Here is a 26288-nt window from a genome sequence, read left to right on the forward strand (position 1 = left end):
TGGTCTTATCTGAGGGACTTAGTTCCTTCCTCTGCCTTCTGTTTTCCCCTCAGTGTCATTTCCTACTGAAGTGAGATCTGTACAGTGTTAGAGCTGTGTCAGACTGTTTTTGACTAGCAGGAGAGTCATTGATGTGTAAAAGGAAGTAGTCTTATTCAGAAGCGGCAAAACGTAAGTAATTTGGAGTTCACATCCAAGAGACACTAAGTTCTAATGTAATCACTGCCAGCAGAGAATGGGCTTCTGTAACTTTCCATTCCCTACAGTCAGCTCCAGATATTTTAACTGCAATGTTAGACTGGAAAGCAGCAAACTCAGGAGATGTACTGACTCCCATGTCTGGGGACAATGGTTTGTTTTTTAATCAGAAATTAAAAAGAGGATTAAAAAAAAAATAACCAAGGGAATGAAAAAGTGGATGAGATTTGAGGAGATTTATGTGACAGATATTTGTTTGCCAGACACTACAGCCTGCCCTGAAGTGTTTCTTATCATGATCCTCAGCTGTAGTACCTGCTTCCTTTCAATAGCTGCCTTGTGGTGGCCACAAACACTGAACACTGCTGTGGACTAGGAAATTAGAGCCCAGGCAGAGTCATAGGGACTTGGTGTGAAGTTCTGCAACCCTAAATATCTGTGGGAAGGAAGAGACAAGATAGGAGAAAAAGAAGTGGTCTAAAGATTAAGTCAGAATCAAGTTGGTTTTTTTTCTTTTTTTTCTAAAAAAATTAATCTTTCAATCACTCCTCCTGGCATGCAAGAATCCTAATTAAGGGGTTAATAAAATGCAATCATTTCAGATTTCAACGTCACTAAAATGTAGGTAACTGACAATAAGACCAGGTCCAATAAGGGCTTTAAATGGATTACTAAAATTTAGTGTTTTTAACCCTATGGCAGGGACTAGATACTTCTGTTAGGAGAAGAAGAACAAAACCCAAAAAATCCCCAAAACACAACAAAACCATGAAGAACTTGCTCAATTTATATTCTCAGACACTGAAAGAAGCCAGAATTCCATATATTTATCGTTATTTCCTTGAGTTTTAAGATGTGCCTTGAACTATGAGCAAAAAAATCCCAGTTACAAACCCCCCCAACAACCACAAAGTAACAGAGAAATGACTGCTGAGTTCAGAAGGGACACTTACGCCCTGTACACCTTTTCCAGTGCTCTTGTCCAACTGTGAGCAGCTCTCTAACTCCGTCATCCATTGCTTTGGTGAACCTACCCACTGCATCACATTTCTGTTCTCTGTGGCATTTGGAAAAAGCAAACCCAAAAAGCAGGTTAACAGAAGCACCTTTATCCACATGAAACATTATCCCAGTTTCTATGCTCTACATCAGCCTGGAAAGCATATAATGCACACTATCTTTTAGGGAAAAAATACTTAGCCTGAAGGAGTGAAAGAAAAGCTACAGAATTAATCCATCCTTTCACTCCATGAAACCCAGAGGTCTATTATCAAGAGAACTACACCTCAAAGCATATGTATATATAATATACACATATATAATATATACCCATTTTCACTTCCAGAAGGATACCTCAAAACTGTAGTAAACCCCTTTAAATGCAAACTGTTTTCACTTGGAATAGCTTTCCATGTATTCCAAATATTGGAATCATGGTGTGTGCACATCATATACAGGTATTTCACTGAAACATTGTTTTCCTCAATGGTCAACTTACAGCTATCCTAAGCTACTTGGTAAGTGCAGCACGCACTGGAACTATTCATGGTTGAAGGATTAAAGATCAAAATATACTTCCATAGCAATACAAAACTCCATAGGATCTGGCAGTACTCTGTCTTGTCAACTAGTTCTGCATAAATCTTTCCAGGAACTGTATTCCACCACTGAAGCCAGAGACATCACATGGAGTTCCACCAAGTTTTGGAGGAGTTGATATTAAAAACTTATGTCCAAACAATGTTTCCTCTCTGCCTTTATGAATACTTCTTCAAATCCATGAACATATGTACATGCTTACAATTCTACATTAGTTCAGTATCTGTGGTATAACCAGATGCATAATATCCATACAAAAAGAAAGCACCTTACATTTCTACCATATCCAGGTCAGGGGCTTCTGGTTCCATTGTGGAAAAGATCAGGACTCCTACAGTTTCATCTTTTTCTGCCTTCCGCTTTCCAGTTTTCCATTCCTTGAGGGGAGGGGAAGCAGAACAAAAAAAAAAAACAACAGTCAAACTTGGACCACCAAGGTGTATGAGTACAAGGGCACATACTTAAGCAGCGAGTGAAGCGTTTAGAAGTTAACCAGCAGACCACACATAAATTAAAACTCTTTAATAACAGTTTCAGCAGGGCCAAGGGTTTACCCCTTTTCTCTTGGTGCAGCTTCTTTGCTAGATTCTGGGGTCAGCAGACCCTTCTTGTGTATTTCTGAAATACAGTGTAAGAGCAAGTATAATCAGCACTATTGCATGTGCAGAAACAGCTGAAACAAGAAGCTTCTCAAGATCATGAGACTATTATGCAATTGCCATACTCAAGTTTTAGTGGAAATAGATGAAAAGGTCAAAAATTTCACATGTATTACATCATCTGTTCTATCAGTCCCTAAGTGAGACACTAAGAACTGCTGACTACCTAGCACAACCACACAACTCACCACTGACCATCCAAACAGCATTACTGGATGGCTTACTGGCCATCCAGTAGCACTCAGACTGCTACTTATTATGCTACTGCGGCTATGTTACTAAGCCTCTACTTACAGCATCACAGAATAATTCTGGTTGAAAATGACCTCAGGAGGTATGTATGTGGTCCAACCTTTTACTCAAAAATGGTCAGCTGTGACCCTAGTTACTCAGGGCTTTATCCAGTCTGGTCTTAAAAACTTCCAAGGACCATTTATTTTTTCATCAAAATCTACTTGTATTTAGAACTATGATCATTTTGAGAAGAAAGCTGCACAGTTTTTCTGTTTATTTCCTTATAAGATGATGCCCAAATTAGTTACAGAGCTTTAGCTCAGTCATAAGAAACTACGATGTACTGAAGATGAAGATATTAAAACCTCTCAAAAAAAACAAACTAAAAAAATGCTCTGTGTGTGTGCAAATAAAAAAGGTCTGGTTGTATCAGATAAGACTGCAACATAATGCAATTACAACCCACTCTAGTAAAAAATTGTGGGTTTGAGGGAGGAAAGAGTTGTTTTTAATGTTTTAATACAGGATGAGACACCTGTCAGTAAAGTAGTGCCAGTTAAAGTAATTACAGCAAGACCAACAGAGAAATATCAGGTCAGCAGCCAAAAAAGTTGTCATATTTCTGTTCTGATGGAGAACACAAACTGTCTTTACAAGACTGTCAACAAAGCTACTTTGAAGAGTATTTCTGTAGGAATGCTCTGTAGCACATCACACACAACTGTATGCCTCGTTTTGCCCAGTCAGCAAAGCCTTAGTAGCTCTTCACTACTGCCCACAGGAGGGCAGACAAAGAAGAAGGCTACAAAGCTGAACTCAGTCTGTGTGAACTTTATTTCCTACCTTCTCATCTCGGAAGTTGAGAAACTGCTGGAAAACTTCACTTTCTGAGACAACAGGGTGGCGACACATCCTTGTCATCCAAGCCTGCAGTCTCTCCATCCGCATTTTGATGAACTCTTCTTCAAAGCGCCCTGGCACACAGTGAACAGCAATTGTTACATTTCTACTCTAGCACCCTCACCTGCTTCTTATTTTATTTTACATGAAAACAGACTCTCTAATTCATCTGGCAAGTTGTTAACCATTTAATGGCTAAAAGACTTACAAGGAGGAAACATTGTGCTGACAAGTCAGAAGAACCTTAAATCGCAGTACACTGGTTACTGACCAGGAATACCTGTCCTTATACACATAGTCAGAAAATACTAAAATACCCTAATACTCACAATACAAATAATATATATTTTTTTTTTGGGGGGGGGGGGGAACAGATGGACAAAAGATTTAATAAACTTTCAGATGGAAAAAAAATTGGTATTTAGATGATGCAGGACAGAAGCCAGGCATAAACTCAATGCAGGCCTTTTTTCTGATATAGTCTAGTGAAGCCTTGGTCCATGTAAAGCTCAAAGATGTTGGAGTAGAAGGAACTACAAATTTTCCAAGTTCTCATGTATTAGCTAACAAAGCATTTAAAACTGGACTGCTCAGATACTAATAGCAAATTAAAAACCCCAGTACCTTCCACAAACATATTTCTAGATAGGCACACATGTTGGGGAGAAAACAATCACAAACTATCAATAAATCCTACATACAAACCAGTTAGAATACATACATGTCAGACTAACTGTTTTGAGTAGTTAAGAGATTTCTAACATAATCTATTTAAATAAGTAATTTTTTTTTCCCCCAAACAAGCACTGCATCATCAGGGTGTACTTACAAGAACCTTTAGATCTTAAACACAAACTAGGTCTTAAGAGAATCTTCTCTGCATTAGGAAGAAAACGCACTATGTCTGACTTCTAAAGTACACAGCAAACAGGATGTATTTCAAACAAATGAGAGAGTCCTCCAGCACCCCCCTCTTCTAATTTCCACAGCAGTACAGATGACAAACCTTTAGTACTCTTTGGATATAATTCTACTGTATAGTTACTACAGCAGGAGTTCCCCACAAGGTTGAGGTTTCTGTACTGATTTTCAGTTTGATTTTTTTTTTGTTAGTTTTGGTTTTGTTTAGTTGGTTTGTTGGTTTTGTGGGTATTTTTGTTTGGCTTTTTTCCTTGTGTGTGTGTGTATTAATTTATTTTTTTTAAATGAATAAATCAACTACTATGCAAGAGACATTATATAGCCTGCAGTAACACCTTGCTCCACTCTTAATCTATGCCGAAATCTCCACAGCATTCCTGCCAGCATAAGGAATGCACTGCAACAGGAACAGTAACATTTGGAAGTTAAGTCCTAATCATTAGGCATATCGCCACCAGCCGCTCATGAATCCTGACCCATGTCCTGACCAGTACTGGTGAATTCTAAACATGAGGCTAAGGGGAGGGGAAGGGAAGAAGTCACTTCCTCAGTTTTCAGTCTGCTCGGTGTTTATCCCAGCATCTGCATCAATGCTTAGCTTTCTTCAAACACAGCAGAGCTGCTGCATTTTCAGTGATGCCCACAGCTCATGATTGGCTACATGTCAGCTTTTGTACCTTTGTTTTTGGCTGGTTGTCTTAAAGGCTGTTTAAAAAACATACTAGAAAACACACAAACGTAAATTGACAAAAGTAGTGCATTTTCCTCCTATACAGGTTTCCAGTGCTTTTGTTCACAAGCACTCCAGCACACACTTGTAGAAAGGATGCCAGTGACTATTGAAAATGCACACACACTTCCATATTCTGTTGCAATGACCGAACTCTTGAGCATTGACAGGGTCCAATCCCATTCATTGGAGTCAAAGACTTCCAGAAACTTCAGCTTAGTCAAGCTGCACTGACAGTATCACAGTATAACTTAGGTTGGAAAGGACCTCAAGGATCATTGAGTCCAACCTATCAACACAGACCCCATGACTAGACCATGGCACCAAGTGCCACGTCCAATCTCCTCTTGAACGCCTCCAGGGATGGTGACTCCACTACCTCCCTGGGCAGCCCATTCCAATGACGAATGACTTGCTCGGTGAAGAACTTCCTCCTCACCTCGAGTCTAAACCTCCCCTGGTGCAGCTTGAGACTGTGTCCTCTTGTTCTGGTGCTGGTTGCCTGGGAGAAGAGACCAACCCCTTCCTGGCTACAACTACCTTTCAGGTAGACATCAAGCCAGAGCAGAATGTTATACAAATTAAAGATGCTTTCTAAATCAAATGTAGACTTGACCAACAGGAGAAACACCTGCAATGCTTTACTTGTGAGCAAGGACCCAATTTGTCAGGGGATGCTCCCTTTCCCCGGGCAGTGTGCTTCAATGTACCTACAATGCATTTACATTCAAACCCTAAAGAAAACAAATAAATAAATAATCATCACACACACAACCCCCCCCTCAAAACAATTTAAGACAGTCAGCAAGTAGGGAACATATGTATTATCTCTTCAATAATAAACATTCTCAGCAGTAGTAACTACATTTTTTTGGTTGATTGGATTTTTCTTTTTAAATCATTGGACTAGCTATATAAACTTGAGTTCTGAAATGATGCCCTTAGTGGTCATATTTTATTATCAACAGGCCATCATAACTCATCATAAATTCTGAATGGTGAAAGGTTGGGTTTTTTGGTAAACTAACCCCCCCCCAAAAAAAAACCAAGTGAGAAAAACAAAAAGTCAGAAATAACCCAACCTTGTAAAAAGTAATTTCCTTATTTCCTATCTCATGAATACATAACTGAAAAATAATTACCTGTTACTTGCTTGTCTGGAAGAGATGGGATTGGAATGGCTAATCCAAATTTAACCAAGAGACGCTCATACAGCCAGTCAAAGTGCTTGTATCTGTGGTTGACAGACCGATTAGTGTTCTGTAAAAGAAACACAGCTCTGAATTCTGACAGGGATCTACAGAGGATGACATAAAATGAGTGTGACCAGAACAGTAAATAGGTGGAAAGTTAATTTAGAATAAACCAGGTTGGAAGAGACCTTCAAGATCATCGCGTCCAACCTATCAACTAATTCAACCCACCTAAACAACTAACCCATGGCACCAAGCACCCCATCAAGTCTCCTCCTGAACACCTCCAATGATGGTGACTCCACCACCTCCCTGGGCAGCCCATTCCAATGGGCAATCACTCTCTCTGTGTAGAACTTCTTCCTAACATCCAACGTAAACCTCCCCTGGCGCAGCCTGAGACTGTGTCCTCTTGTTCTGGTACTGGCTGCCTGGGAGAAGAGACCATCATCTGCCTGTCTACAACCTCCCTTCAGGTAGTTGTAGAGAGTGATAAGGTCATCCCGGAGTCTCCTCTTCTCCAGGCTAAGCAACCCCAGCTCCCTCAGTCTTTCCTCATAGGGCTTGTGTTCCAAACCCCTCAACAACTTCATTGCCCTTCTCTGGACTCGTTCCAGCAAGTCAACATCCTTCCTAAACTGAGTGGCCCAGAACTGGACACAGTACTCAAGGTGTGGCCTAACCAGTGCAGTGTACAGGGGCACAATGACCTCCCTGCTCCTGCTGGCCACACAGCTTTTGATGCAGGCCAGGATGCCATTGGCCCTCTTGGCTGCCTGGGCACACTGCAGGCTCGTGTTCAGCCTACCATCGACCAGTACCCCCAGGTCCCTCTCTGCCTGGCTGCTCTCCAGCCACTCTGACCCCAGCCTGTAGCACTGCATGGGGTTGTTGTGGCCAATGTACAGAACCCGGCACTTGGATGTGTTAAATCTCACGCCGTTGGATTCTGCCCATCTGTCCAGCCTGTCGAGGTCCCTCTGCAGAGTTAATGAAATTTATTAATTACACCCTTAAATCTGTAACTACAGAAGAACCTGAAATGCTGGAACACAGTAACTCTTCAGGGAAAAATGTGTGACAACTGCCATTTACGAGCCTGTTACCAAGCCAATACAATATAAACAGTACAGTTTGTATTATTGGTATGTCAAGACGACCCATATTTGCAAAAGGAAAGATCCTGTTTCACAAACACTTACAGTGCAGGTCAGCTGATACTCAATGTAGCTCTTGAGACCATACATTTTGGAACCTTTTTTGGGATCTGCCACCACACAGTCAAATGTAGAGGTAGGATAAACCCACATTGGGCCATAATCACCAATCTGCAAAAAATTGCAAATATCATCTTTAAACACATGATGTAGCACCAGCTGCAAATGTGAAGACAAATACTTCCTCTCTTCACTTGAAAGTTTCCATTGATTTCACTAAGCCAGTAAATAAGAGGATGTCCTTGCAATCAGAGATGATTGACCACAGTTGTGTTTATCTCACTGTAGATTTTTTTTAATTTTCCCAAATAGTGGTGAATTGTAGAGATTATTAATTCAACCACATTTCACCAGAGCAGCATACATCCAGGAGAGCTTGTTTTTTTCAGATGAGAAGATGACCTGACCATGACTGAATACCTGACCGGGAATGTAACTTCTACATATGCGGTAACTTTTGAGATAACAAATAGACAGTGCGATGAAATGCACTTGCTCTGCCTCCAAACCCCCAAAAGGTTTGTTTTCATGAGCTCAAGTAATGCAGATTCACATTAAAAAAAACCACAAATCTGAAAATAGTAAATAAAATAATCTGAACATTAAAAAAAAGAAGTTAAGACTTGTCTCCAAAAAATCCCTCAGTGATATTCATCTGAAATGTATGCTACTATGACCTTAGAATACTTAAATTACTTCAAGTTACTTAAGTTACACAGTTTTATTATGACATTTTTAGTTCTAATTATATGTTCAGTGTCAGTTTCTTCTGACCCAAATATGTATAGCAACCCTGAAGCTATAAATTAAAAGGGAAAAAAGTAGAAGGGTGAGGAGGATTAAAAACAAAACTAACCACCACAAACCCAAAACCACAACTCAAACCAAACAACAAACCCCCCATAAAACAAACAAAAAACCCCACCCCCAAACCACCCCCCCCCACACACAAAAAAAACTTAATAAACCAAACCACCAACCCCAAAATAAACCACACCACCCATACCTAAAACCCACACACAGCCCCAGCTTACAATTATGGGAATTTTTTCTTTGGGTTTTGCTAGCTGCTTTGCCAATAGATACTGTTCCATTCCAGGTTTTGCAAATCCAGGAAATCTGACAGGAAAACAAAGGGATGAGTTTAATCTCTATTTGCCTTCCTTTGACGTATGCAGAATTACCTACCACTGTGGGCTCAACTAGTGAAAAGAACTGATATGAATTACTTAACCAGAAATTTACCCTGAAAAAACAAAGAAGTTTTAGCAAGTGACGTCCAGCACACACACACACACACGCTTCCAAAAAGCAAACGGTGGTTCTCTTTCAAATTAGGGAGATATTTAGCCTTTCAAGTACTGCCAACCTACTGACTGATTGCAGAAACAGGAGCAATAAAATAGGACTTCATTCAGACAAATAATGCTCTTAAGTTATAGTTATGCTGGTTATACTGAATAGATTTGCAACAAGTAGGTGCCACAATTACACAAAGTTACACTTGCAAAACTGGACAAAGCCTCCACTGAAAGACTGAATCAACTGTTTCTGCATGACTAGTTGTTAATTTTAGTTACCTGCCCAAGGAGACCATTAATCTATAACCCTTTTCCATTCTGCTTTCATCTATTTAAAGATTACTACACAGTAGCTTCTCACAGTAAGAATAGTTTTAGAATAACCAAATATTAAGTTGTAACATGAGATACTGCTAGCCTAACCCTGACAAAGCTTCATGCTATTGTAAGATTATATTAAAATAAAATAAAATTTAAAAACATATTAAAAATTCAAGCTATATTTGTGGCTCAAGAATCAGCTTGGGTGATGCACAAACACAGGAGAGCAGAACTTGTCTCCGCTGTTCTCAGCAATTCAAATAGTTCAAGAACTCCAGGGCAACATGACTGATCAGTCTTGTTGTATGGACAAGCCACACCCAGTGTTAAAGGCAGTTACATTTCAAAGACCAATAGATCCAGAAGTTCAGACATGCAAAAAGTGTAATTTGCCTGTGTAACACCTCCAAAATATTATACAGCTTTGTTGTGTACTTTCAGGCTTTCACGGATCTGACCACACAGCAAGAATGCTGAGCTACAAATCCACCTCCATTTTTACTTCAAACCTGTAATATTTACATTGAATGGCCATATATTTACACTTCTTGACAAACTCCAATTCCCTTCAATATATACACATTTTCCCTGCATTTTCCATTACTTGTTAAGTGGTAACTTCATAGCAGCTGCACGTGAATTTCCACGCTGGACCCCACCAGCCTCTGGCGTCTCAGTCTCCTTATAACCAAGATAAGATGGTGAAGTTGATTTTGGATCATCCCAGTCATCATCCCAATCATCGTCATCAGCAGCTGCTGAAGTACAGGAGGGGGTAGGGAAAGGAGGAAGTTAAATATATGTTTCTTTAAAAGCAGAAGCAGCTATCTCAGCACTCAGACAGAATCAACATGGTAAGTGTATTAAAAGCTAGTTCAGCCTTCTGTTTTATGATTCTTCTTCAATTAATAAATCATCCCCATCAAATATAACCTACATTAGAAATTCACTGAGGGAGAGTGCATTCACTGGGGGGGAGTGGAGAGGGAGAAAATAAAGGAAAGAGAAAGGTGCTGGTATATTAAGATGAATTCCATACTCATATTCCACATCAGCATTCCCCTGAGGAGTTACCTTATTTCAGGCCTTTACTACCAAAACAAAAAAGCTAGAGAAGCCTTTTGAAAGGCTAGTCATTTCCTAAAAGTAAGGATTTTAGAGACTACTTCTTCACAGCCCTGAGGGCACAAATTCAAGGGTGTTCAAGTTCCAATTATGTAACCTGAACAATAGGCCTGAGAACGGAATGTGTGTGCACAAGATGGCTTGCCAGATTCCCATACATTTTGAGGTGTCTGTTGATGTGGATGAGATTATTCTCATAACTGTTATTTTAGTGTCCAGTTTACACACATCGCAACATGCTACTAGGAAACTGGTTTTATTATGTTGGGTTTGTTTGATTGGTTTCTTTAAAGCCATGAACTATAGCTACAAAAGACTAAGCAGTTGTTCTACTGTCCACCTCCTCTAAGGCATTCATTATTAGCACACCTGGTCCTTGATACGCCTGCGGATGACCAAATGCTGCTGCTGTCTCCCAGTTATTTGAAGCACTGTTTCTCTGGCCAGGTGCACTTTCAGCTTTCGACGTCCAGCTGTCAGTGTTCCCATTATCCCAGTTCCCAGACTTCCCAACATTCCAGCTGGACCATGGATCACTGGCATTGTTCGCCTACATTACATAAAGACAAAGGCAAATTAAAACAACTACTGAGGAAATGAGTTGAATTCACATACTTTCTTCTTCAAATCCTTAATGTCTTCCACACAGGCTGTGAGTTTGCATTCAGCACATTACTAATTCAATTTAGAATAGAATAGAATAAACCAGGTTGGAAGAGACCTTCAAGATCATCACGTCCAACCTATCATCCAACACCACCTAATCAACTAAACCATGCAACCAAGCACCCTGTCAAGTCTCCTCCTGAGCACCTACAGTGATGGTGATTCCACCACCTCCCCAGGCAGTCCATTCCAGTGGGCAATCACTCTCTCTGTGTAAAACTTCCTCCTGACCTCCAGCCTGAACTTCCCTTGGTGCAGCCTGACACTGTGTCCTCTTGTTCTGGTGCTGGCTGCCTGGGAGAAGAGACCAACCTCTTCCTGTCTACAACCCCCCTTCAGGTAGTTGTAGAGAGCAATAAGGTCACCCCTGAGTCTCCTCCTCTCCAGGCTAAGCAACCCCAGCTCCCTCAGTCTCTCCTCATAGGGCTTGTGTTCCAAACCCCTCACCAACTTCGTTGCCCTTCTCTGGACTCGTTCGAGCAAGTCAACATCCTTCCTAAACTGAGGGGCCCAGAACTGGACACAGTACTCAAGGTGTGGCCTAACCAGTGCAGTGTACAGGGGCAGAATGACCTCCCGGCTCCTGCTGGCCACACTGTTCTTAATGCAGGCCAGGATGCCATTGGTGAGCAGCTGCCAAAGTCCCAGTTACACAGTTCTTGACTGCACCTAGAAGAATTGATCAGCTTTACAGCAATGTGACACCGATACATACTAACAAGAATGTTACAGCTTCTCAGGGAAATTAGACTATTTGTTCCAACAGTGTGAGGAAGCCCTCTTACCCATTAATTACATAAAGCCATAGACTAATTAGCACTTTAAAAACAGGAATTCAAAAATCAAGGATTAGGTTTTTCCAAATATTCATTTTATCAAAGATAAATAGTCTCACTAAAAGCAAATCACAAATTGCCTACCTACACCATCACTACTGGTGTGACAATAGGGAATAAGGACCAGCAACATGCTCAGCTTCCCTGTCAGATCTTAATTAATTCACACCAAAGACAAGGGAAGGAAATAAACGTCTGCCAGGGAACAGTCTGGCATTTCCCTGTAGACCTATACTCTCAGCAGAAGCTTCTGCTGAAGGTAATAATCACACATACCCTTCTGCTGCTGCTGCTATGGAGGTGGAAGCTTCAGTGAGAGTGTAGAACAGACATCTAACTACTCCATTGATTTGTCAAATTTGCCTGTCAGTAAACTGGATTAATAGCTGAGCATCCCGCTCAGCTCCTTGGTTTTAAACACTACTTTGAAAAGCACTGACTAGTTAAGTACAGTCAACTCCACACACTTAATGCATAGACTAGCTGACAAAGAAAAACAACCCACACAAATCAAAACCCACACACCCGAAGTGTGGGAGGAAGGAGGAGGGGAAAGCAAACAAAGCTTGTCTTCTTCGGCAGAGAGAGAAATAGTTGTGAAAAAGGAAGTCTCAAGTCGTACAGAAGCCAGTGCGTTATTTTTATCACAAAGCGGCACATCCAAGAAAGTTTGCCTAATATAAATTACTTGTTATTAGCTGATAGCATTTACAGGAATCTTAGAACATTTGACAGTACAGATAATTTAATAAACCCCCCCACATTATTCTCTGAAAAAATGCTGAATGTTTGTTTGTTACACAGAACATACCACCGCTAAAATTCTCTCATTTGAGCTTTGACACACTACTTGGGAACAAGAACTCTCACTTCAGTTTTTCCTGAAGTCATCTAAAAGTCAGATTTTGCAGACACCATCAAACCTTTAAGATTCAAAACCGCTTTGGATCTATATTGCTGGTAACATATAACATCTGTTCCCAGAATCTGGAAACTTAGAACAAAGTCCCAAGCCAGGGAGAAATGATCATTCAGAATACTCACTAAAGTCAGTGAGTCTCTAGGAACCAACATCACGAGAGAGATGATGTGGACAGATTATGTGGATTGTTGAAAAAAATCTGACTCAAGAACACTTCTTCCTAATCATAGAATCATAGAATGGCAGGGGTTGGAAGGGATCTCTGGAAATCAAGTCCAATCCCCCTGCCAAAGCAGGATCACCTAGGGCAGGTCACACAGGAATACATCCAGGCAGCTCATGAAAGTTTCTAAAGAAGGGAGATTACACAAGCTCTCTGTGCAGCCTGTTCCAGTGCCCCATCACCCTTACAGGGATTTAGTTTTCACTCATGTCAAGGTGGATCTCCCTTGTGTTCCTGTTTGGGTTCACTGCCCCTCATCCTATCAGTATCATTGTCTACCTAATTCTTGGGTAACTGGTACAGAGTGCTGCTCACAGAAACTACAAAGAAGTTGCTGGTAGCTTTTGAGGCTCCAGCCTGCTCTTCCTATGATACTCACCTAAGATGAATTTATGTAAAAAAACCAAAAAACAACCTCCCCCAAAAAAAACCCCAAACAAAAAACCCTCAAACACCCCCTCCCCCCCCAAAACACATACATGCCATAAGCCAGAGTTTATCATCTCTGCCAAAGGAAAACACACACGCTGGGGCCCAACCACATGGGAAAGCACACCTGCTCCTAACATAACTTCAAGCATCTAGAAAAGAGTAATTTGCATAATATACATTTGCATTTACTTCTGCAGTGTATGCTCTGACCACTGGAAAAATGAAAGCCCACAAATGGGATGACTGCCAAAAGACTGAGCAAAGTTTTCCTTTTCTCTGTAGTTCATGTGAAATCCGGCATGTGAGTGGGTGGCAAAGAAACCTTAATATCTGCTCCAAAACAAGAGGGAGGCATTAGTATTGACATTGGGTACACTACTAGAGAGTAATCATCAATATCAATCATCACTGAACTTGCAGACAGGTGCTGATAGACACTGAACACTGTACAAGAGGAAATGGAGTATTCAAACTGCCCCCTCGTATGTTTTATGTGCCTGTATGGAAACACTATTAAAATCAGAAAACTCTACTCCCAAAGCATCCAAGAAAACTCTTGGGTAAGCTCTTGCCCCTGGGTTTATCACTCAAAGGCTCATTCAGACTCTTTCAGCCAAAGGGTTCACATTCCTGTGGCACTGGGCAAGAAGGTAAGAGATGGGTTATGAATGTATACATAGACAACATCTCCAAGAGCACTTAGAGGTCTCCTTTCACCTTTTTTTAAGTGTTTTTCTTCATACACACACATGCTGTTGACAGTAGCAAAAAAATTAATCCATAAACAGGAAGGCAGCTTGCTTAGAGTAGGGTTATCAGTTGGACCTGATGATCCGGAGGGTCTTTCCAATCTGAATGTTTCTGTGATCCTTAGGGTCCCACCACACCACAGAGGACCAAGTAAAGACACAGCATTTATTAAAAGGGTACTCTGAGCTCCAGTCAGCAGCTCTATGGATCTCAGCAGCTGACAAATTCCATACCAGAAGCTACTTGTGTGGCTTAGCCAATTCTAATTAAGCCAGCATGATTAACTGGCACGTTCTTATACCTTTAGTTTTCTGTAACTGAAACGGATAATCCTCTGATCTCTCTTTAGTCAGCACAACAGGATGAAGAGCCCTTGCAAGAAGCTGTTAGTTAGTCAATATAACTTGATACAGCACACAAGTATACAAGTACTCTCAAATGCAAATGCGTAGAAAGAAAGATCACACCGTGCATAATTAAGAAACTAATCGACCTTTAAATGAAACATTGCATTTCTGTGATCTTCAAGGTAACATCAAACAAGTCCACAGAGATTACAGTCAAGAATCAGCTCCTTAATGACAGCTGATTTTCCTTTCTGTAGAGTGTTACAGACTTGCTCACTCCTAGGAGAAAAAAATATCACAAAAAGGCTAGATGGGGAATGGTACTGACTATTTTAAGAGTCTCCCATTAAGGGCAGATTCAACTCACTGTAGAAACAGATCATTACCAGTGTGGGGCTGGGAGAAGCAAGCAGCAGTCTAGTATGTTCTTAAAGAGCTAATTACAGTTGAATGTGAAAAAAAATCCACCACAAAAGGAAAATCCTCAGTTTACAGATTGGAACGTCAGTAGCTTCACCAAATGAATAGTGAATTAAATAGGAAGAAGTGACATGTTTGTTATTTTCCAGAGAATCCAAAGCTATGGAGAGTAAAACTAAGATGTCACATACCTGAATAAATAAAATAAATAAATAAATAACTCTTGGACAACTAAGTTCTGCCTAGCAGATTCCTTCCTCATATTAATTGATACTACTGGTAGATTAATAGGCCCATTTTATTCCTGAAGGACAAAAGCCAAACCACACATGATGTTCAGATGTTAAAACTAAGTTGAGTACCTAAAAAGATCTATATAACTCTGCCTTCAAAAATACTGAGCTCCAACTGTAAGAAATATACATTGAAGCCTACTTAGAGAAAGAAGCCATGCTGAAACAGTGAGTTGAGAAAATAAGTCTGATCAAGGGAAGCCCAGAACAGCCAAAGCTTCAATAAGTGTTATGCTCTTGAAGAGGGGTTGAGAAGAGACAGCACAGAAGGATAGCAGAAAATACAAGAAAAGTCATGGTGGCTTAGGTGAAAAGCTCACAGGAATGAGCATACTTCTCCAGTTTTATAGCAGCCTTAGTCACCTGCAGGGAGACAAAGCCTTAGGTATAGTCTGACATTGCACAAAACTCTTTTTCTTTGGACAACAGCATCTGAACAGGTTCATTAAAAAATGGTGAATACAGGCAGTCACCTTAAAAACCAGGTATTTTCCCCTCCAGGAAGAAATGGGAATGGCTAAAAGCCTACTCTGCAGCAATCACAGACCTGCATTCACTGTGCTGCGTTTACCGTAAAGCAGGAGTGCACATCAGCAGATATTGAAGTAGCTGTCATGCCCATGATATTTTATGGCCAAGCTTTCTTCCTGGTAAATCATTACCTTACTATTGTGATCCTGGCCACTTCTTATGGATGCATTATTAGAATGTTCCTGTGGATACACACATGAAAGCAACAGCAGAGAGAAACTCCAGAAGCAGCTGACACAAGTAAGCAGTATCAATTTTGTCCAAGGAACTCCTTTGTTCCTCAGCTGCTTCTGTCATTTTGCTTCCTTTCAGAGGAAACTATCATCCAGCATCTCCACTCCTAGTCCAATTGTCCCTTTCATAAAGTAGTCCCTGCAAAGGAGCTGAGCTTTGCCTGCTCACAAACTACATAGAACAGAAGGCACATACCTACCGACCACTCCTTGCTTTCAGCATAAAAAGAAAACCCACCAAATCACCAGTAGAACAACTCAGTTACCACCAAGATCAGGGATTTTGGGGTTTTCTTTTGGAGGGAGAGGGGGATGTGGGACAGGGGTCAGGGAGGGAGGGGTAGGGTTTATTCACAGCTAAAATGGACTAGAGGCTGCATTGCTTCCGCACAGTGCAGGCACCGGACTTCCATCTGACTCCTGATTCAGCTCAAAAATCCCCATGTCTCAAGTGCAGAATGGTCTTTTACAAAGATACACAATTTAGATTTAAGCAAAGAATACTCAGTGATGGCATGCAGGGAGGGGAGAAAACCTCACCCTCACTGCTTGAAGGACTTTTTTTTAAATTGAAGTTTGCCTAGTTTCAGCTTTCGGCCACTAAAAATCCTGTATGTATTTATTCGATGAAACTCTCTTAGACTTCTGGTTTTGTTACTCATAACTGCACAGGTAAATTGCAATCAAGTCACTTCTTCAGCTTTAGAGAAGATAAGGATATAATTTCAATCCCTTATGGTTTCTTCTTGAAACACAGGTGAGAAGTTTCAGACAGTTTTCAAATGGCCGTCACAGCAACTGCCAGAAACAGAAGAAAGACTCCCTGTTCCTCTCTGATCTCCTTTAGACATCCGAGGATCAAAGATTAAACAAGGCTTTATCCTTCCATTTTGGGAGAAGCACTCTGAATTTTTGGTTTGCCAAGAGACTAGGAGTTTCCCTTTGTCATTTTCTGTTGGAGTTAAAGAGTATTACCGGCTTAAGGTTTTTCAGTTTACCACTTTCAATTACAAATGCCCAAAATTCCACCTTAAAGTAAGCAATCAGTGAACAGTAACAAAAAGCCAAAATCGGGAAAGAAGCCAGATACCGCAGTAAGCCCCCTGCTGTGGTGAAGGGGACAGTACAACACACGCATGCCACATGCCACTGCAAGTGTAAGCAAGTAGAAACTCACAGGAGTGCTGACAAGATTGCCACCATTATCAAGTTAAAACATTTTTATACAGCTATGCCAAACTAATAAGATCACAAGGCTGCCTCATGAAATAAGGGGAAAACACAAAGGAAAAAAAGGTATACAAACACTAAATTGTGGAAAACTATTTACAAAGTCAGATTTTGACTGAGGGTATGGGTGCAGGTGAAAGTGAGGCGTGATCATAGTACAGGTTAATGACTTCTTGTCTAACTAAGCTTTTGCATTCCACTGAGACACCCACCAAAGCCAAACAATAAAAAACAACTCTGTAATTGAAGCTGGTATAACCACTGTCATATGTTAAATGTGTGAATGCAATTAATTTCAAAGCAAGTAATCATCTCTTTCCAGTACTGTATGGAAACCACAAATTCCTGTTACTGATCTGAATGCAATATGGCAATTGAGATGGAAAAGAGAAAAAAGTTGCTTTCAAGTTACACACAGAGAAACAGAGCAAGGCTACAGTGTCATCATCTGTAACAGGAAGTAGAAGTTGCTAATCATAAAAGCTGAACCAGCAAAAAACACTGGATATTTTGCTTACTTTTTAAAAACTTCTGAACAGTTCTAACCCACCAGTTTTGCTTGTTGATCTTTTTAGGTATTGTTTGCACTATGCCCGCCCAGAGATAAATCCATGTCAAGGCAACATCTCATCTTATGACCATATATGTTTATGAAGAGTTGAGGTTTGTTGGTCATGGCAGCAGTCATTTCTGAACTCCACAAACTTCCATGGTTAACCTTCCTGCATGTTTTACAAGGTAATTCAGCCTACTGGTTTAACAAGACAAACTGGGCTCAAACAAACATGAGTCACATCCCCATGACAACATTTCTACTTTACTGCACACGTAGCAACGTCAGAGAACGGAAATTGTGTTACAGGAATGCAGTAACATGCAAGACAAAATTTCCACGTAAGTAGACTAGTGAAATCTTCAGAGTTCTATATTTATTTTCTTCAGTCTCAGCATTTATTGCTGCTCATAGTGTAGGCAGCTGGGGGTGGGGGGTTATGGTACACAAATTTAACAATGGCAATTTGCATTTCCAGCAACAAGTTGTGAAGAGTGGAAGAGACATGAAATAAAGCTCTGGGAGCTTTACTTTATCATAGTATCAGTCAGGGTTGGAAGGGACCACAAGGATCATCTAGTTCCAAGCCCCCTGCCATGGGCAGGGACACCCCACACTAGATCAGCCTGGCCAGAGCCTCATCCAGCCTGGTCTTAAACACCTCCAGGGACAGGGCCTCAACCACCTCCCTGGACAACACATTCCAGAGCTTCACCACTCTCATGGTGAAGAACTTCCTCCTCACATCCAGCCTCAATCTCCCCACCTCCAGCTTCATTCCATTCCCCCTAGTCCTATCACTACCTGAGATCCTGAGAAGTCCCTCCCCAGCCTTCCTGTAGGCCCCCTTCAGATACTGGAAGGCCACAATTAGGTCACCTCGGAGCCTTCTCTTCTCCAGACTGAACAGCCCCAATTCTTTCAGTCTGTCCTTGTAGGAGAGGTGCTCCAGCCCTCTGATCATCCTCATGGGCCTTCACTGGACACCTTCCAGCACCTACACATCCCTCTTGTAATAGGGGCTCCAGAACTGGACGCAGTACTCCAGGTGGGGTCTCACCAGAGCTGAGTAGAGGGGGAGAATCACCTCCCTTTACCTGCTGGCCACACTTGTCTTGATACAGCCCAGGATCTGATTGGCTTTGCGAGCTGCAAGTGCACACTGAGAGCTCATGTTGAGCTTCTCGTTCACCAGCACCCCCAAGTCTCTCTCCTCAGGGCTCCTTTCCAGCCAGTCATGTCCTAGAAGTGCTTCCATAGTGTCCTTATGCATGTTCAGCAACTTATATCTACACACCATGTCACAAAGACTTGTCTAAGCTTGCACACCAAAGTACATGTGTTAGGCACTAGCTATTCTATGCAGGAGTTCCACCATTTTTTACAGGGAAAGAGGTTTCTATACATAAGATCCCTCAGAACTGTGTAGCAGCTTATCTTTCTTCTACCCAGGGAAAAACTGCCCTGAGTGATTTCACACTTACCATTGGATAAAACAACACAAATATGAGCGATTTCTGTCAGTTGGTTCCTGTACCTAGTCATGGGGCTTTGATACTCTGCCCACAACATAACTGAAGACATGAAAAGTGGATTCATAGCAAGGTCACACCAGAATTAACTGACAAATCTGCAATCCATAAAAATGTGGACTCTGAGGATACTTATTTTATCCAGACTAAGAAGAGCTGTAGCCATCTCAATACAGAAGCAGACTTGACAGAAATTTTTTGCTTCGTAATAAGGAGAACCAGTTTGGGCTGGCCAATACAGTTGTAATTTAGGCAACATCCAAATAACTCAGATAAACACTATGGTTTAAGTGGAAAGCTGGTATTTGCTCACAACTTCTAAAACATTTTAAATTAAATAAATGAAAAAAACACCAGAAGTTGTGGTTTAAAATGGGGCCCACTGTTGTTACAGCAGTAGTTTCTGGAATACATGCAAAATAAATGCAAGTGCATTGTGACTTAAGAAGCACTAGTCTTGGCCACCGAAACCAACAAACAAAACCCACCACCACACAACTGGAAGAAACTGCTCACAATGAATTTTACATTAATGCTTCTGTTTCCATACATATTTAATTATGAAGGATCCAAATACCACCATGCTTACTGTCTTTTGGTCAACTGAAATGAGAAGCACTATTCAGAAGAACAGAACAGAACAGACAGGTTGGAAGAGACCTTCAAGATCATCATGTCCAACCTATCATCCAACACCACCCAACCAACTAAACCATGCAACCAAGCACCCTGTCAAATCTCCTCCTGATCACCTCCAGTGAAGTTGCTACAGGCCCTGCAAACTCAGCATCCAAGAAATACTACAAGAGAATAATTGATCACTTATTTACCATGAGAAATTGTGTGCTTGGTGTGTTTCCAGACATTTATTTGGTATAGCCTGCTATAATTTATATTAGCTTTACTGACATTATTGCTGGTGATACTCTAATACCAGAAAGGGCTCCAGGTAACTTACTCTAACACATACACACAACTCCAACAAATAGGAAAAACATAACTGCTCATACACTTACTCACTCACTGGTTGTTCCAATGACAGGCTAAAATTAGCACCCTGCATTGCCACTCAGAGGAACAGTGGCTTCATAGAGAAGAAAGATTTCTCATTCCCTCTCTCCAAGGGCTACAAGGTCACAACAGTATGATATTCATACAAAAGCCACAGCCTCCCTCTTTGGCAGTTAAAGGTTACTTTAATTGTATTTTGCCAAGTAATTTTTTCTAGGCATTTCACACATTAAAACACAAATGTTATGGGATAGACATAACATTAAATTCTCCTATCTAGTCATCTTGAGTCATTTCCCCCCCCCGTGTTTGCATGTAATTAGCTTCATTACTTCCTCTTGATTGCTTTTGTCTTCCCAGTATCTTCTACAGGTAGCTCTTTAGAAGAGCAGCTGCAAGCTTTACCAAGGCAACTATTGCTGAGATACTGCTGATGCAAGGAACTAATTAGGAAACAGTGAACTGTCAAGAGTCATGCAGAACTCCTCTTTCCTTCTTTGGAGTTCTTCTGTGCCCCTTTTCTATTGTCACTTTACCTCTGCGACAAACACAGAAGGGATAACACCAGTGTTGCTGTGGTCATTTTGTCTTTTTCTCAGTGAGAAAAGGGAAGTAAAAGCAGCTTCTTTTAGTTATTGCTTATTAATTAATTTTCAGGGACAAAACCAAAAAGCCCTCTTACAAGAGGACTAAAAAGGAGTAGGGTGGTGTCAGAGTTGATGCTGTTTTCTTAACCAAAGTTACAGATTACAGGTTAGGAAACCAAAAACCTTGTTTGCCTGGAAAGCAAAAAGGGACAGATGCAGACTCAGGGCAAGGGGTAGACATTAAGTTTTTTATTTTGAGAGAGACATGCATGCTTAGAAACTGATTTGAGAAAACTGTAATCTTTTATGATTCTGCATTACATGCAGCACTGATACTTAAGAAAAGCAATCACCCCCTTGACCCATCAGGGCATATGAAGGCAGGTCAAAAAAACCATAAAGCTAAGAAGTTTGCTGGAAGCCTACTCAGAAGCACATGGCCATTGAAGATATATTTCTAAACTGGCATACTAACCAGTTCATACTTTAAAAATAAGATAGATGGACAGCCTTCACTTTAAACTCTCTTTATCCTAACCGATGAGTTTCAACACTTTTATCCTTTTGATTCTCTTCCCCACTGCCCTGGGGGCTCAGCAATATAACAGCATACAATATCAGTATTTAGGAATGCTGCCATTTCTTATTTAGTTCACCAAACTACACCTATACACATTTTAGTTCCCACTGCTCTGCCACCTCCAGCATCAATTTGCTTTACATTGAAAAATAGCTTGTCATTGTTCTTTGCTCTCCATAGCCTAAACACACAAATTTCATTTAAGATGAAGTGCTTTCTATATTAACCTACTCAGTCATTCAGGCTCTTGAATAAGTCAGTTTACAATTGTCATCTGGACACAGATCAATCCAAAGTGCCTGAGTGAGCTCCAATTAAGCAATTCAAATGTTATTACAAACAAACGCAGAGTAATACATCTATGAAGAAGGGTCATAGCCACAAAGTAGAAGACTGTATTCTTAGAAGCAATGGCTGAAAAGGAGGAGTCAGTATGCAAGGAATGAGCAACTCTGAATAATCTCCTGATGCACTATTACAGGAATCGATGCAATCTTTCACTACACATCAGACTTCTCTACACCAGAACAGGAACATCAAACCTGGTGGACACGATGCACATTTTTTACAGACAAGTCACAGTACCAAAGAAACTTCAGAAGAATGCTAGTAAAAACAGAGCTTCTTAATCAAGAGGACAACTATCCAATGATTTTTTTTTCCCAACAAGAAAATATGCATTAAAGAGTTCTCTCACCTGGGAGAAAGGCCTAACAGCCAAAAGGTGGAAAACAAGGCTGTTTAATACACAAATTAAATTCCCATTAGCAATAAACAACTGGAAAAGGCTACCAGATATATCAGAGAATATGAAGAAACCAATTTTCAAATCAAAATCTGCTGGTTTTCTTGAGAACACACACACACATATATATATAAAAAACCAAAGACCAGTTTCTGAATTTGGTTAAAGAACAAAACATAACAGGATGGTTCCTGCTACAAGGAAAAAATAATCCCAGAGCAAAACAAACAAAACTCAACCAAAAAACCCAAAACAACAACCAAAACCCCCACAAATATACAAACCAGGAAAATGAAAGATACAAGCACGCTATCCCTATGAAACCTGCTCCCCCATGGATCTTGCGTGGCCTTTGCTGCATCCATATTCACACTACGGAACACCGGTTCTCCCAGTCATCTTACAGTGTTTGAAGGACAACAGAGAGGAATAGCACACTGGCAGAGATCATAGAATTATTAGGTTTGGAAGGGACCTCAACGATCATCCAGTTCCAACCCCCTGGGATACCTCACACTAGATCAGGTTGCTCAGAGCTACGTCCAGCCTGGCCTTAAAAACCTCCAGGGAAGGGGCTTCCACCACTTCTCTGGTCAACCTGTTCCAGCATCTCACCACCTTCATGGTGAAGAACTCCCTAACATCCAATCTAAATCTACCCATTTCTAGTTTTGTTCCATTCCCCCTAGTCCTATAAAATTACCTGACACCCTACAAAGTCCTCACCAGCTTTCTTCTAAGCCCCCTTAAGATACTGGAAGGCCACAATAAGGTCTCCTCGGAGCCTTCTCTCTTCCAGACTAAATAGCCCCAACTCCTTCAGTCTGTCCTCATAGGAGAGGTGCTCCAGCCCTCCAATCATCCTCGTGGCCCTTCTCTGGACACGCTCCAGCACGTCCAGATTCAGAAGACAAGCTCTTTTCCTAAAGCTACTCCTTTCCCAGCCCCATTATGAATAAACTGCAGTTTGTGTGTATTACAGGGCCTGCTGACCCTGGGTAATGCATAAATTTGCTGTGTTACAAAAAACACAAAAAGACACAAAACAATCAAACAACTTTTACTCAGATTCTGAAAGAGACACATGCATTCACACTGGCTGATGATGCACAGACTCCACAACTATACTAGACATTTCTAAAGGGAAAAAAGGTAGCTCTGGTTTCTTAAAAATGTTAGTATGCTAACCCAAGGAATTACTTGAAACTAAAGTAAATTTTCTAAGAGTACACGTACACAGAGATATAGATTGTCACAGATTTATATGATTAGAGACTGGACAGAGTAAAAATGCTTTATTTCTAAAAATGTTAGAATACTGATTTTTTCCAGCAGTGAGACTAACTCTGAACTGTTAACACATACCGTTACAATCCAACAGAAGTGTTCCCTAATGAAAACACAAGTTCTTGATTATTTTTATGAGGGCTTACAAATACAGTACTAGCCCAATTTAAAAGTGCAAGCAGTTTTGTCAACAAAACTTGCCCACTGTGCCTGAAAGACGTGCATGAGACATACCTGATTACTGCTTTTTGCAGCAGAGTTGGTCTGAGCTGTATTTGAAGACAGGGAATCAAAAAAGGCTTGGTCAGCTAACGAGTTACCGCAGGTAATTTCATCTTTTGCACCTTCAGTTATAATCTGAAATGGAAAAGGTGACAAAGGATTTTTCTTCTCCCATTAATCAAATTATGCTGTTTATCTTACTAACATGTCATTAGACCTCACCATGGTTGCATGTACCTTTCTGAATTCAAATTCAGTAGTATCTTTTACAATGAACTGATGTGGTAACCTGGATGATTTACTTTCACAACAGATGGAATCAGCTTGCCTTTTAACAGCGTAACATGTAAGACTGTTTTAGCAATGGATACCTAGCTATAAATTCATTAGGGATTAACAAGGTTGTTAATATTGCTGCTTGGAGACTGGGAACTCAGTACTCAGTTTCAGACAGCAAGTTTGGAAAGCCAGAGGCTACTAGACTGCGAGCTAACAACCTGAAGACAAAAAGATAAGGTCATGTGAGCCAGCACTGTCTTCTCATCCTCCATCATATCACCCCCTCCCCATGCCCCACCTTACCCCCCCACTTTGTCTTTTTCCTCTTTACATAAACACTCACTGCACTAGTCAAAAGAAAGATGGCTCATGGGATAAGAGGAAGCTGGAGGAATTAAAGCCAGGGTCTTCACCTATCTGGCAACCTGCAGACACAGACACTGGGCCCTTCCAAGAGTGAACTAGATGCCAGTCTGTGCATTGAGATCCTCATTCCATCCCCACCCCAATACCACTAGTCTTTGAAAAATAAGCACATCAGTACATGCTGAAGAGACAGCAAAGGCCCTTGGGAAAAAGACAACCTGAGTAGTCCCTGGATTTGGGATCCCAGAAGTGGGTTTCCATTCTAGAGATTTTTGAGCATGTGGCAAATAAGCCACATCCCCATCAGCACAACTTGTTTCCCTTATTTCAGTTCTGTATTTTTATCTTCAGACAGGAAAACAAAGAATTATTGGATCACGAGAGCCCCAAAAGCAAAAAATGACTCAAAATAGCTCATGTTCTGCAGATTACCAGTAGTCACCACAGATGATCTGCTTAGTGCATTTCTTGGGAAACCTCTAAGAAGCACACTAGCTTTGTATGGCACGTTTGCCCTGGTCTCCAAAGCTAGACAGAGTTGCTACAATAAGGTTATTTATTTAATTTAATAAGTGTTACATTTAAGCATTACAGTCTGATCAGTGAGCCAGAAGATGGTCTTTTCAGTGGTTCTGCTTTCTTAGTGCAGAGTAGCACTGTCACTTACCTCAACATAATCTGTTGGAACAAGTCCTCTCTCACCCTGGCTGTTTCTTCCTTCTAGCCAGCCTCCGCCAACATCCTAAAGGAAGTAGTAATAGAGAAATAGTTTTGCTAGGTCAGTCACACAGCATGCTTTAAACAGCTCAGGAGGAAGCACTGTCTTGCTGTCAACTGCAATGTTTGAAACAGTTATGACTGTATGACATGAACAAAGTTGCTTGAATCTGCTGAAGCAGAACATACTCATTTAAACAGAACAAAGACCACTGTTGTTTCACACAGCTATTGTGGACTTCAGATTTAACAAGCATGAGGTGAGGGAAAAGGTTGGTTTTCAGCTCTTTTGACCATTTATGAAACTACAGTCAATTGTCTGGACACAGATTGCATCAAAACACAGCTACTAGTATGCTAATTTCAAAGCATTAATCAACAGATTAAAAAGAAACAAGACTCAAGGAATTAAACTATTGCTAATACCTGTAAAATCTCTGCCTCACAGGACCACAGATCACAGGATGCTAGGGGATGGAAGGGACCTCTGAAGATCTTTGAGTCCAACCCCACTGCCAGAGCAGGACCACAAAATCTAGTGCAGGTTGCACAGGAATACATCCAGATGGGTTTTGAAAATCTTCAGAAGAGACTCTACCACCTCTGGGGAGCTGCTTCCAGTGCTCTTGACCCTTATAGTAAAGAAGTTCTTCCTCATGCTGAGGTGGAACTTCCTGTGCCATAGTTTACATCCACTGCCCCTTGTCCTATCACAAGGTGCAACTGAGAAAAGGCTGTCTCCTCCTTCCTGACACCCAGCCCTCATATATTTATAAACATTTATTAAATCCCCTCTCAGTCTTCTCCTCTCCAGACAAAAAAGCCCCAGGGCTCTCAGCCTTTCCTCCTAAGGCACATGCTCCAGTCCCTTAATCATCCTTGCAGTCCTCCGTTGGACTCTCTCAAGTAGATCCCTGTCCCTCTTGAACTGGGGAGCCCAGGACTGGATGCAATATTCCAGGTGGGGCCTCACTAGGGCAGAGTAGAGGGGAAGGAGAACCTCCCTGGATCTGCTGGACACCCTACTGTTAAAGCACCCTAGGATCCTATTTGCCTTCTTGGCCACAAGGGCACATTTCTGTCCCATGGATAACTTTTTGCTTTTGCTCCTCCATCCTTCTCCACAGG

At 41.1% G+C, this 26288-nt stretch overlaps 1 protein-coding gene across 2 annotated transcripts in view; it reads right to left on the reverse strand.

The window, feature by feature from the left end:
- The window catches only part of SNX9 (sorting nexin 9), a 67914-nt gene that overhangs the window by 14051 nt on the left and 27575 nt on the right, over window positions 1–26288 (reverse strand). Inside the window, exons 3-12 of one of the 2 annotated variants that reach the window (XM_068151275.1) lie at window positions 25111–25185; window positions 23811–23933; window positions 10768–10948; window positions 9878–10028; window positions 8686–8770; window positions 7637–7762; window positions 6384–6501; window positions 3534–3664; window positions 2071–2174; window positions 1152–1255 (exon numbers count right to left, since the gene is read on the reverse strand). In XM_068151275.1, coding sequence (XP_068007376.1) covers window positions 1152–1255; window positions 2071–2174; window positions 3534–3664; window positions 6384–6501; window positions 7637–7762; window positions 8686–8770; window positions 9878–10028; window positions 10768–10948; window positions 23811–23933; window positions 25111–25185 — 1198 coding nt within the window. Of the gene's footprint in view, window positions 1–1151; window positions 1256–2070; window positions 2175–3533; window positions 3665–6383; window positions 6502–7636; window positions 7763–8685; window positions 8771–9877; window positions 10032–10767; window positions 10949–23810; window positions 23934–25110; window positions 25186–26288 lie in introns of both variants that reach the window. The other variant, XM_068151265.1, reaches the window with a different exon arrangement.

The sequence above is a fragment of the Melanerpes formicivorus genome, unplaced genomic scaffold, assembly GCF_026170545.1.
Source record: "Melanerpes formicivorus ecotype bairdi unplaced genomic scaffold, bMelFor1.0.p_v2 SCAF_2, whole genome shotgun sequence".
NCBI lineage: Eukaryota > Metazoa > Chordata > Aves > Piciformes > Picidae > Melanerpes > Melanerpes formicivorus.